At 36.5% G+C, this 15,463-nt stretch overlaps 1 protein-coding gene across 1 annotated transcript; it reads right to left on the bottom strand.

The window, feature by feature from the left end:
- Nucleotides 1–8,006: 8,006 nt before the first annotated feature.
- Nucleotides 8,007–8,844, bottom strand: LOC113769265 (early nodulin-16-like). Its single transcript, XM_027313727.1, has 3 exons — nucleotides 8,673–8,844; nucleotides 8,406–8,534; nucleotides 8,007–8,194 (listed from the first exon to the last, which is right to left on the bottom strand). The coding sequence occupies exons 1-3, from the start codon at nucleotides 8,842–8,844 to the stop codon at nucleotides 8,007–8,009; spliced, it is 489 nt and encodes a 162-aa protein (XP_027169528.1).
- Nucleotides 8,845–15,463: the final 6,619 nt, after the last annotated feature.

The following is a 15,463-nucleotide window of genomic DNA, read 5'->3' as shown; positions in this document are numbered from 1 at the left end:
TACCATCAATTTCAACAAGGTTTTGAAATAATTATACTAATAATAGGTTGTCGAAAGACACCTATTTTATGCATAAATCTTAAAATGTTTTGATTTTGATTCATCACTAAGTAGGGGATTGTTGGAAATAGTTAGTGATCAATCCCACATTGAAAGTATGTGAAGAATGGAAGAGATTTATATTCAAGTGCACACCTATTCAAATCAATTTGGATGGTGGAAAATTTTGGAGGGAGTGTGAGGACCTGTAAAGTTCCTGATATTTTCCTTAAAAATCTCCTTTTATTTGGAAATTATTACTTTATAATAGCTTTACTACCCAATCACCCCACAATAAGTGCAAATGAATATAGAATTAAGGGTTTTCCCTTTCGTTTTCAAGTTATCACAAATTAGGGTTTTTACGCCTTTTCGTAGTGTGACTATTCGGTGCGGAGTGTGTATCAAATTTGGTGATTAAGAGTGAGTTTTAGATGTGATTAGAAGTGATAATAATAAATTAGTGAATTATAAGATAAAACCCTAGTATACGCGATTTAAGGAAAATCGGCTCGAACCGACGGGTATCGTTCACTACCGATTAAACACACCACTTGACCATCACTTTCTTACCATGAAACATCATTGAAATTAGTGCAAAATATCAGCCCCTTTCTTAGCTCATAGTGGCCGAAATTATTGACTAGAAACACACAAGGAAAAGAAAAAAATTTAAGAGTTAATCTCATGGCGCAAGTGGCGTCATCCAAAGGTTGTTGACCAACCAATTTCTTCCATATTTATCACCAAAAATCACTCACATTTCTCCTCATTTCAGCATTCCAGCCGTGAGCTTTGAGGGAGAGAGAGCAAGAGGAAGAAAACTCCATTTCATCCTTAATCCATTTGAGTGAGAAATCAAGGAAACTAAACCGATTAACTTCTCACTTAGGAGTTTAGGAAGCTTGGGGAGCTAAATTTTTCAAGGAGAGGTGAAGGATATCTCTTGCAAGCCTTTTCTTGAGGTATTATGGCTGTTCATCTTCCTCCTTTCCCTTAGTCTTGTTGAAGTTATGTAGTAACTTGTATTCTTGCCTTGTAATACCTAGTTAAGGGGTTTTGATGCTTGTGGTGCTGAAATTTTGAGTTAGGGTTTTGAATGGTTCACTTATATTTCTTGTTGTTTGGATAGTATATGGTGTATATAATCTTGTATAGGAAGTTGTAGTAGTGGTTTAAGCTAGAAAGGTGAAATTTATACTTTAAAATCACTGAATTCCAGATTTGGGTTTTCATCTTACCCTGTTCTGATCGGTTCTGTTTGGCCATGATGAAGGCCAAATTAGACTTAGCTCAAACCATGAAAGTTGTATAAAATGATGTTTTATAGCTGCCTACAAAATTTCAGCTCAATCCTAGCACTGTAGCATGTGAAAAGACAAAAATACCCTAGACTGCCATAGGTAGAGCTCTGTGGACAGTTTTGACATTTCACCATTCTGGCAGCATTTTTTCACCTTGATCCGTATTGAATTAGCATTTGACCAAAACATGAAAGTTGTAGCGCTATGTTTTACTTTCCAATGCCTCTGAAAACGCCTCAATCGGACTTTTGTAGCCTGACTTATTGTCAGTTGAACACAGTGTTGTTAACCAGCCTGACGGTGAAATTCTGGTTCTATAAAACGATGAATTTGACTTGGATACACTATGAACTGGATTGAGTGGTCTTCATCAAAGTTGTAGCCCTTTGTCTTAGCTTCAAAATGGTATGAATTTCACCCCAATCCGGTAAGCATAACTTTGGTTGTGACCGATACGCTAAGAGACGTTGAAACTGTCTTTTACTTTTTGCCTTAAACCCTATTTCCGGTCATTTCTGTAGCATGGTTTGTAATTGTATGACGTTGAACCTATTGAACGGCTATTGTAATGAGACTATTTGCGTGTGATTTTGGGACTGATTGAGGAAAAGAATGAAGCCATAAATGGTTGGAAAATAGGTAAGTACAAAGGGTGTGCTGCCCAAAGTTGCACTCGAGGACTAGGTAAGGATTTGAGGACGAATACCACTTGAACCATCTAGGATATTTGCGTCTTCTTTTATCAAGGTATATGAGTTAGAATTCGGCCGAAACTTGTACTCTTGGAAAAATGAGATTTACGACTAATAGAAATACGTTTTCTCCATTTCTTCAACTCAAATGGTATTTCAAAGGTTTAAGAGCGAGCATGAATTTTTCGGAATTTGATAAGTATCTTGAATACTACTTAAACGAGTTGCATTTACTTGATTTTCTTGAAGCGAAACTCCTATGTTTCGAACTCTAGAGAGTTTTACATTCGCAAATGATATTTTATCGCAGATTTGGACTCCAACCAAGTAGTTGGACCTGAACGTGACTTTTGAGAGGCACTAGACCTTTGGTGAGTGCTTCCAAATACCTGATTGAACTAGATACTTGTTTTCAATACTTGACCCATGTGATTTAATGATATGTAATTTGTTTGATCGAGCAAGAGTGTACTTTATCGCACTTGCCCTAATATGATATATACCTATTTATTGTTGCAATGGATTTGATATATTTGTGTATAAGGTGCGCACTTCCTGGAATTCCAGAAACCCTGTGGCGAGTTACTCGAGTCGAGCCGGCAAGGGCTTGGTCGATTGGGTAATGAACCCTGGGTCTTTTGTTTTGTCGAGTGGAGTGATATCTCCTCGACTAATTGGTATACTCGAGTATTACCACCAGTGTTTATTGAGGATTTTGGGCCCAGTAGGGGGTTTGGATGGTGGACGGAGAGTAGTTTAAGTGGTGCTCTACTGGATTGGTTATTTACTTGAAAGTTTCTGAGTGCCAACTATTACTTGATCAAGCTCTAGTGATGCAATGGGAATCTGGTTCCTGAGAGCCATCCGTATCTTTATACTTTGGAATGATTAGTACTTATCATGTTATTGTTTCGTTTTAAAAGAAAACTTTACACTCGCTCATTTTGAGATTTGCTACTTGAAGTGTTATTGCTCATTTTTATAAACTTTTCATGCCCATTACTTTGCTACTGTCGCGCCCCACTTTTTGAGTGTGTGAAAGTAGTGTGTATGTGAACGTGTGTGAATAATGAAAATAAAAGGCCGGGGGATTGTGAAATGCGACGGTTTGGCCAAATAAAGTTCAAAAAGGGTTTTTGAATGGAAAATGGAGTCGCCACTTGGTATAGAGTTAGGGTGTACCAAGTCACCCAAAAAGTGATTTTTTGGAAAGAAAAGTAAACAAACCCTTTTTGAAGAATTTTTAGGTCTACGTAACCAAAGCAAGGGATCGGGGGTCACATTTGATAAGGGAGAAGGCAAAGGCAAAGCCTAAGGCACTCCCTTACCCTAGCCAAAGCTAGTTGCGTGACTTAGCCCTTTTTTCCTAATTCTTCTACCCAAAGTATGTTTTGCATGTTGGATACGTCTAATGGATGCGAAAAAAAATGCAATCCTAAATCTAAAATGTCTCTTATGAGGCTTTTTGGTCCCAATCACATGAGTTGTGATGGCCAATAAGGAAAACTCTCATAGAGGTCACGGGTAATGCAAATGAAGACCCAAATATGAATGCAAGTGTGAAAATGTAAGAGGAATGCAAAAATAAAATAAAAATACAAATGTAAGAAAAGTGTGCAAATGTAAGAAAAGTGCATGTGTGCAAATGTAAGAGAATATGCATGTGTGCGAATTGAGAAAATGAAGGTGTTTGTGTGCAAGTGGATGAAAATATGGTATAAATAGTAGTAAACGCATATAAGTGCAATTGGGTGCAATTTGTGAGGTAGAAAATAAATGAGTGATAGGGAGAGAAGAGAAATGTGAACATGGCATGTGGAGTGAGAAAAATATAAGTAGTGAGAAAATGTGGATAAAGAAAGTGAGGAAGTGATATGATAAAAATGAGAGTGTATGAACCTAGAGGAATGCATCAAGTCGGGTACAGGAATGACTCCTAACTTCATGATTTTAATTTTCCCTTTGATTAGAAGGAAGAACTAGCGTGCTAAGGCTATTTTGTAGCCACACTCGCTCGTTTCCCTTACCTAAAGGGGACTCTCAAGCAAATGTACCCTATAGCTAGCATGAGGATGCAAAAACCTAAAATGAAGGGGAAAGGATTGGAGGAGCATGCCAAATGCTAGAAAACTAAGAAAAATGTATGAAATGTAGTGAAACATGCAAGTATGTACTAACGAGAGGGGACAACCTATTGGGTCTAGCATTGGACTAGCTCTTTTCTAACGCTCTCTCACAAGCATTGGACTTGTAAGAGCTCGAGGGGACAACCATGACCAGTGTTGGACTAGCCACGGTGACGCCACACATCCATCACATTCCTCTATGACTATAGAAAGCAAGTAGACATGCCAATCACCTATAAACACGTAGCACATAACATTTAGCATGCTCGACTAAATGCAAAAGCCTAATAAAGCAAATTAGCACGTAGCAACAAGCATGCAAATCACACTAATGAACCTATTACATTGGCTAACTAAAACAAATGGGGAAGGGGAAAAGTGAAAAAATGCTCTCCAAGCCCTAACTATTACAAGCCAAGAGGTGTACACATACCCCATAAAGAATAACTTAATAAAAACAAAAGCGAATGAATAAATGAAAGGAATTAAGGAAAAGCAAGGAAAGCAAAGTAGACATGCAATTCTCACTTAGCACCACTACAAGAATTTTGGTCATCAGTGATAACTACTTTTCGTCACAAAAAATCAAAAAGTCGTCACTGATGACCATTATTGACAACATTTCAGTTGTCGCAGGGTCGTCACTGAATCTCCGTCGGTAAAAGTATACAGTGACGACTTTAAAGTCGTCAGTAAATAGAAGCTTTTTTATGACAATCTATGTCGTCAATAAAAGATGAAAGTATACAGTGACGACTTTAGAGTTATCAATGAATGAAACTTTTTTATGACAACATATGTCATCAATAAAAGCTATAAATCTAGTGATGACATCTTCTCTTGTCAGTGATGCATGAAGGAACGGTAGTGAGGGTATAGGAGAATTAGTGACAACTTTGTTGTCAATAAACCCCTGATCAACTGTGACAACAATCCCTTATCAATAGACAATTTTGATTGAGTGACAATAAAAATTGTCAATAAAGACATCCTGCCTAGAAAAATACTACTCATTTACAACACCTTACATATGATTTTCCTACTACAATAATATCTAAAAAATAAAAACATCAGCAATGTTTAATAAATAACAAACATAGACACCCGTTACAATAGAAAATGCCAGAATAACATATTAAATATTCAAATGTCATAAATAAGTGCAACATCATAGTACAAATAGTTTCATAAGTTTCAGTAGAACAAATACTACTCATATAAGTCAAGGCTGCACTTAAAAACATATTCCAAGTCCCAAAACATTTCCTGCGCTTCCGAAACATTTTCTAAACTTAAGACAGCACTATAACCACACTTTTTGAGCCGACATGTAAGCCGTACTGCTAATCTTCTTCGAAACCTCCAAAATGAGCAATATATCTGCAATAATGTAGTAAAGTTATTAGTAGATGATAGAAAAATTTAAAACAAGAAAAATTAATTAAGGAGTCACCAAAAAATAAAGTGAATCATTGGTTTAAGCCTCATCTAGATAGTGACTGTATAAATAGTAGAAAAAGAGACATTATATGGACAGTTTGGAAAAAAAGTTTTCCTTTGCTTTTATCTGCTGGGGCGAATTGTAATCTGCAGATTGTTTTTGTATTTCTTGCATAAAGCTTTATAAGATCTAACTTATGTGGCACTGTGGAATGAAGCAGCAGAATGTACTAAAAGTTCTGTAATAGCCCAACGTGCATGTCAGGCTTAATGCCAATGAATAAATGTATACAATGAATAAATGTACATCTTTGAATATCAAATCTCAAATAAGTCAATAACTAATATGTAAAATTATGACTCCTTATTTGACATAATAAGGAAATAAAAATACAACATAATAAGGATGAAATTTGAATTTATTATGTTCTGGATTGTAAGTGTTATGTTACACCATTAAATGATGCATAGAAGACCTTGAAAGCAAGCTGCTTTTGCCATAATGGGCTTCCGCAAGTAGTGGATTCTTAAAAATTACTTTCCAAAAACTTGCTTGTTATCAAAATGCCCGTACTCTTTCCAGGAAGCACTTTCAAATGGATTACAGAGCACCCCCACTGTGCCCACCACTACATTAAAGTCTACTAGAGGATGGAAGTTTAATAACATTCAATAAGAGCCAAGGATTATATGGACAGAATTATTCTACTTCTTTGTTTTAATATTTAGATGCCAAAGGACAGCAACATTGCAATTCAGGTGACAAAAGCAAAACAGTCTCTAATTGCTAAATAAACAACAAAAGTAACAAGCATTCACTAATCTGATACCACTGTAATGAATGCAGCAATTGCAGCAGAAATAGAGTGATAAGGGGGAGAGAAACTAGACTTGAGGAAGAAGAAAGAGAGATATTATTCAAAATGATTTTTCCATGTTGCCCAATCCGGATTTCTGCATTCTTATACATCTCAAGAATAACAAAATAACTACTTGATTGTTGACTCAGCATAACAGTCTAACTAACAAGGAAGATTCCCTCTAACTACTTGAAGGAAATACATTTTGCATGTACTATACTGGTATTCTTCAAGTGAAATACTATATTGGAAATACATTAATTCTTCAAGTTGTAACTGACAATCCAGTGCAAAGAGACCAAACAGTACTATACTTGTATTAAAGGCTAGACGGACACAAATTAATGGAAGGGGAGAAGATGGAGAAGGGGAGAGTATGTGTAACAGGTGGAACTGGATTTTTGGCATCATGGTTGATCAAAAGGCTTCTTCAAGATGGTTATTCTGTCAACGCTACAATTAGGTCCTCTTCAGGTTCATGTTTGCTAATTTACTAGTAATTAGTTCTCTACTTGAATTACTTTACCATTTCCGTCTGCAACTTTACATATCATCAGAACAACAGTTTTTGGCAACTAAGTAGGAGCTAATTTCAGAAACGAAGGGTCTGAGACAGAACAACAAATTGTCTGCACCATATTTCTAACAAGAAATCAGAAGCTTTGGTCAGCAGAGACAAAGGGAATGAAGAAGACAGTGCCATGATAAAATTCAACAAGGAAAGAAAGGATTTTCCAGAGTAAAGGCGGTAATTAGGAGCCATCAAAGTTTCTGTCTGAGCTTTAAAGCCTAAATGTAGAGGCTAGACACTAAGATCAAATTGTAGATGGTAAAATGGCTCATGTTCCAGTGTTTCCTTGTTTCCATAGAATGGTTTTGAGCTTGCTCTTTAGAACCCAGTCATCAGTTGTTTGGGTTATTTTTCCCACTTATTAAAGATCCTTCAGAATTCAGAACTGAAAAAAAAAGTATCATCTAGACAATAACTAAATAAGAGCAAAGTAAGAGATAAAGCACATAGAACTTGAGAACTCAAGAAACACTTCTTTTATTTTTACTATGATATTAAAAACTCAAGAAACAATTGCAGAAAAACCATTGCAGAAGCGCAGGACAACCATACGCACTACTGAACAACATGGATAAGTAAGGAACCTCAACAAACTTCATACACCAATTCTTTCCAAAACTACTGGACACTTATGAATGACAGTTTATATGATTTTTTAAAGGGAAAATTGTTGCCCAGTAGTTTGCTAAGGATGCAGAACAAAACCAATGCATAGGCTGATAACCTATTTCCCATTTCCTCTGCCACATCGCCAATGAGGTATTTAAAGAAGCGAAGGAAAATCCCAATAGTTAAAACGGCTACAAGTCCTAACCAGCAGACTGGCATCTCAGATCATACTAATGAAAACGCAATGCGACAGTACATTTCATTATCAAAGAACAGACGTTAATCAGCTCAACAAACCCATTGGACAGACTTCAATGACGCTTAAAAGAAAAAATCAACAGGGAAACGGTGAATGAGAGGGCATACTATTTCCAGTTGGGAGGGAGCTTCTTGGTCTTTTTGTAGTAACGAGTGAGGCGGTGAATCCTGCGCTCCACCAGAATCAATCTGAACTTGGAATCCTTGTCCTTCCTGTTCCTCTCCAAATGCTTCCTGATTGCGATGGCCTTCTTGATCAGATGGTATAGATCCTCTGGAATCTCAAGTGCAAACCCTGCCCTCCGAACCAGAAAAAATCACTAATATTGTTATAAAAAATTTAAACAAAATAATGCGAATGCAATAAGAAAAATGATATTGAATTGGCGGTCTTTGAGATGAAGTTGGCGCAGAATGTGGGGAATTTTTCTCACTATGGACGGGAACACTAAGCTTTTGGCCTAATGCACAATAATTTGCAATACTGCATATGAAATAAAACACACCTTCCTCCATCAATGCAACACTTGCCAGGCCATCCCAGAAAACCTTAAAGGGATTGTCTACACTGCAACTCTCGTACTCTCTTCTTGACATTTCCATCACATTATGAAGCCCTGAATCAAAGTCAAAACCTGCATAACCCCAAAAAAAAGAAAAACAGAAACAAAAAAAGCCGCGTATCAGTGCCAAGATTAAAGTGTTGTAACCTAAAATTGAAATGATTGATTCTCGAATCTCAATCTGTACAAGTGACAAGTCATTGGATTTACAAAGAGTGTCTCCTGTCTGGAAAAAGTGGGAAGAAGACCAGTTAGTATAGAAGTCATTGGTTGTGGGGATGGACCAAAAGGAGTCTCCCACAATGTATTCTAGGCCAAAAGACTGAATCAACAGTGAAGGAAGAATGATGAATGCTGGTGAAATTAAAAGGCGGGTAGGCATTTTTCGATCTTGGATAAGAATTAAATATACCGTGAGCCTTGAGGATCCCAAATTCCCACTCCACCCAGCACCACTTAACCCACTATTTCTCTCACCAGCAGCCACTCATAGCAACATCATACACCCAATTCCACTCCCTCCACCACCATCCAATTATTGGGGAAAAAATTTAGGGCAAATTAATTGGGAAAAAAATTAGGGAAACAAGGTTTGCAAATTAGTGCAAACCCTGCCCTCCGAACCAGAAAAACTCCTTCCTGAGCCTCTGGACATTGCCGGAGTCGTCGACCTTGTAGAACTAGAGGACGGCAGCCTTGGCCTTCTTCTTCTTGGGCTTGGTGTAGGGTTTTCTTCTTGCGCTTCTTGGAGCCACCACGAAGGCAGAGGAAGAGGTGGATGGTGGACTCCTTCTGGCTCCTTCCAGATGTTGTAGTCGGCTAGGGCACCACTGTTCTCCAGCTCCTTGCCGACGATGATGAGGCGCTACTGGTCCGGCTGCCGCCTCCACTGCTGCTCGGGATTTGGGAAACGAATAAAGGGGATTGAAAATAATGGGGTTGATTGAGGGATTGAATGTGTGAGGAGAACAGATGCGTCTGGATGTGGGGACTGGTCGACGGGGGAGTAAGAGTGGTTGCTTTTCTTAGTGTATGGTACCCGCACCACTTATTTTCATTTTTAGTTTGAACAAATTTCGGGCACCGGTCAATCACGACGATTCAAGTCAATTTTAGGTTCAATTTTTATTTAAATTTACTAATGTATTTCTAATCACTACTCCTTAATATATTTATTAAAAAATTATAATGGATGAAAATTTTTTTGCTAAATTCAAAGAACTTGTAAATGTTCTCTTTCTCAAGTTATAATAGTTTATAGTTGTTCTAACTAGAAACTTTCATTAATTTTTTCTAGTTAAAAACGTAGATTTATGGGTAATTTCTTTCTTTTTTTTTGCTTTCACATATTTAATTTATGTTAAATACAAAACCTACCAGTTTTCCTTTCATAAAAATATTAGTGCAACACTTTTTGAATTTTACTTACAAACATTTATGTATTTAACATAAATTAAATGATTCAGAGTGAAATGCCCATAAAGAGCAGAATATTTGTTCATGTAATGGAGGAAACCCACAAAGAGTTGGTACTTTATGGGCCATTTCTTTTTTTAAAAAAATTTAATTTATGTTGAAAAGATAACCTGCCAGTTTTCGTTTTGTAAGAAATCAGTGTAACACTTTTTGAATTTTACTTACAAACATTTATAAATTTATCATAAATTATATGTTTGAGAGTAAAATGCCCATAAAAAGTTGGTACTTTGAATAGATAATGCTCATTTGCCCATAAACTACACTCCCTGAAGGCTATTTTGTTAATTACTTTGTAGTACTTTGTTATTCCTTTGCTAATACTACTTGGCATGTAGTACAAAGGATAAATCTGGCATAAATTTCTTATTCCATTGATAAAAAACCTGCCTGCCTTATAACTATTGTAATGAAAGATATATCTTTAGAGTTTATAACAAATTATTACTTAAGTTTGAGAAAATTATAAAATATTTATGCATAGTTTATCAAGATACCATTCGCAATTTCCTAATAAAAAAATAGGGGCTAAATTGTAAAAGTTAGGGTGCCATAATAGAAATAATAAAATTGGTGTATTACATATGGGGGTTAAATTGCAAAAGTTAGAGTGCCATAGTAGAATTAATGAAATTGGTGAATTACATATGGGGCTAAATTACAAAAGTTAGGGAGTAATAATAGAATTAAAGAAATCGGTGTACTACATATGGGGCTAAATTGTAAAAGTTAAGGTATCATAATGGAATTAATGGAATTTTTTACAACATTTGGGGCTAAATCGCAAAATTTAGGGTGGCACAGTAGAATTAATGAAAGTGACTTAGAAATAAGTACTTTAAACAGTGACGATTAATTCTTGTCACTAAATCCGAATCGGTAGAGTGACAGTGACGATATTAGAAGTTGTCACTATATAGATCATTTTAGTGACAACTTTTTCAAGGTCGTCACTGAAGACTTAGTTGCTTTGAGTAATTATGACAACTCTCCTTGTCGTCACTAAACAACCACGTTTTGTGACGACTTTTGTCGTCACTAAAAAATGTTGTCACTAATGACCATATTTCTTGCAGTGTAGTTTGTGACGAAAATAACGGGTCGTCACTAAACATTTAGTTGTTTGATGCAATTGTGACAACTTTAGGTGTTGCGACTAAAGAAGCTCCTTTTGTGACGACTTATTGTCATCACTACAAAATGTTGTCACTAATACCTTTTTTTTTAGTGATCAGTGACGACAACAAAAAGTCGTCAGTAAATAGGCCAAGCAATAGTGATGATGTTCTTAATGTTGTCACTATTGTGTGTTCTAAACACTCCCGCGCTCTTGCTCAATCTTGGCGGGAATTTACTAGTGGCGACTTAAAAAAGTCGTCACAAATAAGTTGGCTCCCATTAGAGGTTTGTGACGAGTTAGAAAGTCGTCAATAAAGGATCCACTTTTGTGACAACTTTTTTTCGTCACAGAGAAAAGTTGTCACTGATGACCAATTTTCTTGTAGTGCACGTTGGATCACATAGGAGAAATGAAAATCAAGGAGATAGAGGTTACCTCCCTTGCAATTGGGCCCCAATGAATTGAAATCACTTATTTGCCCTAAAAAATACAAAGAAAAGGTCAAGGTACCAATTTATTTGGAAAAATTAAAGAGAGTAGGTAAACACAAGCTCACTTGGACACAAAGTTCTTAAACTCATGCATTAAGTGCAATCTAAACAAAGCATGGTAATTAATTGAAACAAACAAACAATTGAGTTGAAAGATTGAAGCTGCCAAGGACCAAATTGAGGACATTATTCAATTGGTTGGGTCATAGTAAAACAAAGGGAGACTTAGGGGGTCAAAGTGCAATTTTCAGAGAATTATTTCATGCAAATTCATGCAGGTATGTGAGAAATAATTTGCAACCAGAAATATTTCTGATACCAACTTTCTGCAGCCAAGAAATATCACCGTAACTTGCATTTCCACACACTGATTTCCACCTCAAGCAATCTTTTGATCAAAACTTCTCAACCAAACGTTAAAGCCTTAATCTAAACCAGCTAAATAGCAACATTCAGCATTCAATCCATACAAAAGTTAAAGTTAGATCATGCAAAAGGCAAGTTTTCCTCAAAAGCTGTTTTTCTTCATTACCGATTCTTTACCACAATTTTGCAGCTCATTTCATGCGGTTGGGTCCATATAGTAACTCTAACAACCTATTATCTTAACAGAATCCAAGGTTAAAACACTTCATTGGATAGGTGAAAGCAATAAAAAAAATGACTCAAACATACACGGAGCAGCAAAAGATACCCGAGATTTCATGCATCAAGAAATGCTACAAGCATCCGTATCCCCATAACACAAGGGAATGTAGAATTGCAGCAGAGACGTGAAGATACTTACGGCAAACATGTCTACAGCCCACTATCATAGTAATTGAACATCAACAGACCCAAAACTTGAACAAAGAAAAAGGAAAGTCACGGCTGCCGCAAATTAAACTACTTGTTGCAGCCCAACATATATCACACATTACTACTTGGAACGGCAGCAAAAACATACATGGGATACCATGAAACAAACAAAACCCAGGAGGTGGCTTAAGCCATTTTTGGAAAAACTTTAACAGCCCCAAAAGATCGAATTTTTATTGTTGTAACCAAACCAGAAATCCAAACCTGTTGCAGCCGACCTTCATACACAAACATAACAGAAATATGATTCAAGCAAAACCCATGGACTCAAATCCTTTAACGACTGAACACTTTGATTGATACAACCCAATCATGAACATTACTTTTGAAGATCAAACGAGGAACCAGACCAAGAACATGCAGTGACATAAAATAAAAAAAAAACAGCTTTCTAAGCTTCTTGAATGGAGCAGCCTTGCTAAGCAGGAAAAGGCCGTGAATTCGCACCCAATCACAAACCCATATGACCTCATACTCTCACGCGAAATTTAACGTATCCTCATGTAAGAAAATCTGATCTAGCTACTATGAAATAAGCGGAACAACAACAGAAAGGAAAGAAAATAGGAAACAAATCCGACAACAATTTTTGGTAAGTATGATGTGATTCTGAGCTTAAATGAAATGGGATAAGATGAACTGCCTCACCTTTGATGCTTGAAAGAGACGAAATCACACGATATAGCGCGAAGGGGACAGACCCAAGTGCGAAAACTTGAAGATTAAAGCTTCCTGGAACCAACTTCACGGACTGACGAGGTAAGGATTTCGAGCCTCCATTTCAGCGTTCTTGGATACGCTTTCATGAGGATCTTCCTGAACGGGATTCCCTCTTCCGACTTCCTACTTGGTGCGGAAACAAAGATCTGCTCAGATGAAACAACCCGGAAGGAGATCTGTCGTGAAAGGTAGCCCCTTTTCTTTTTTTTCAGGTTTTCTGGAGAAACTTTTCTCCTTCTTTCTTTTCTGGTTCCCTCCCAAGCCTTTTCCACTCAGCCGTAGCTTTTTTCTCTTTCGAACTCTTTTCCCCAGTTTTCTTTTCGGTGTCTCTCCCTTACTCTCTACCCTAGCCGCCAGTCGGATTTCTCTCTTAGCCCTTTCTGGTTTTTCTTCACCAGCCGCTACTAGACCCTCAGCTACCCACCAGATCCCTTCTTTCCGTTTCTTTCTCCTTTCGAAGCCTTTTTGCCAAAACCTAGCCGCTCTCTCTCTCTATTTTTCTCTAGCCGTCTCCCGCACTCTCTTTTTTCTTCCTCCTGACTGCGGTTTCTTCTCAGCTTTTTATATCAAGTTAGCAACCCTAAAACCCTCCGTTTAATGGCTACCAATCAATCTCATCTTAAGCCCTCTCCCTTGGCCATCCGATCTACCAGCAAATGGTATGGTTTTTACGCTGCTGCATGCGGCTCTTTTCCTTTTTTTTTTTTAAAGTAATTGTAACAAAATGATAATTAAGTAAAAACAACAATTTAAGTAACATCACATCAAAATACAAACTAAAAACAACAAAGTTGCCATTTTTCAATCTTTTTTCCTTCATTTTTCATTTTCATCTTTTTTCTTTTCTTTTTTCTCTCTTTTTTTTTCAATCAAATTAGTAGATAAAATAAATGCTCGTAAACTAATTAAAATACAATAAGAGACACGAAACGGGAAACAACCAAAATAAACCTAAAATTGAAACAAAATAAATCTAAAATTAAACTAATTAAAATTAAAAAAATAAAATTCGAAACCAAAGATTTGGTGTCTACAGCTACGTGATACTGGCACTTTTAAATAATGGTTAACTTGCTATTTGGAAACTCATTGGGCTTTTAGCTCATTCCACGTCATTTGTTTTCCTTACAGGAGGTACGAGCGAGGCGTGAGATGTGTATAGACTAGTGTAGTCTAGTTTTTGAAATTTTGAATTTGTACTCACACTAGCACCCGACTAGGGTTGATTGTACTCGAATTGTAAACACTTGAAGTATTTTGCTATGTAGAAGTTTTGTATTTGGATTTGAGCATCAATGTATATCTTAAGTTGCAGTGGATGTGTTATTTATTTTCTATGGATGTACGTTATTTTTCTTGAGCTATGAATGAGTGAGTCTTGGCGAGAGTTGGGCAGGCGACCCGCCGAACCCTGGGGTATGCCCTAGGGAGAGGTGGGGCCGTCACAGGGAAACTTCAATATTGCACATGCATTTGTCATATTGACTATTGAATTAGAATATAAATTTAATGGTCAAAAGATTGGCACTTGGGTCTTAAGAATCGAAATTAATTTTAATTAATTTCATTTTAATATTTCTTCTTAACTAAATGGTTTACTTTTAGGGGTTATATTTAATGATACAACTCTTAAATATCCGTTAAGTATCCATTCATTTTAAAAGGTGCCTATTCATGAAGAAATATATTTCCAAAAGACATGACATTTCTTTTGAGGTATCTGAACATTATAAATAAGGATGTCAAAATATCAGAAAACTCACTTTTACTTCTAGTTTTACTATTCTTCTACTTCTTTCAAAATGATATTCTCTAAAACCGTTCTTGAGAGAATTTCTACATACTAGTGTGTGGAAATTCTGGTTGGCTTTGTTATTCCTGGAGGGAATTGCCGCAAATCCGATATTAGAATAGTGGGGGCAAATTTCCTTAAGGAAAGTGAATCTTCACGTCAAAGCTATTTTGTAGTTGTAGTTATTATTATTTCCTAACAGCTTGTTTGGTCTATAACAAGAAATTAGGTGAAGTTATATGCTTATGTCCATCTATTTTTTCATTAAACTTATGGTAAATCTAGTAAGATTAGTTTTAGTGGGACCAAAATATTGGTGGCTTTCATTCTTATGTTTCAGAAGTTGGAAAATGGGTATTAGGCAGAAGTGAATTAATTATTTGATTTGGATAGGTGGGCATGTTGTAGCTGACTTGTTTATGATTTTGTTGGTCTAATTCCCTATGAACAAAGTGTTATTTCCATCTATAAGTCTGGTGATTACATAGGCTCTATGCTTAGAGGTGATTAGCTGGTTTGACTTTGACATTATAAGGCTTGTATG

The sequence above is a fragment of the Coffea eugenioides genome, chromosome 4 (assembly GCF_003713205.1).
Source record: "Coffea eugenioides isolate CCC68of chromosome 4, Ceug_1.0, whole genome shotgun sequence".
Lineage (NCBI taxonomy): Eukaryota > Viridiplantae > Streptophyta > Magnoliopsida > Gentianales > Rubiaceae > Coffea > Coffea eugenioides.
The sequence above is the reverse complement of the archived record's forward strand: the minus strand, read 5'-3'. Positions and strand labels throughout refer to the sequence as shown.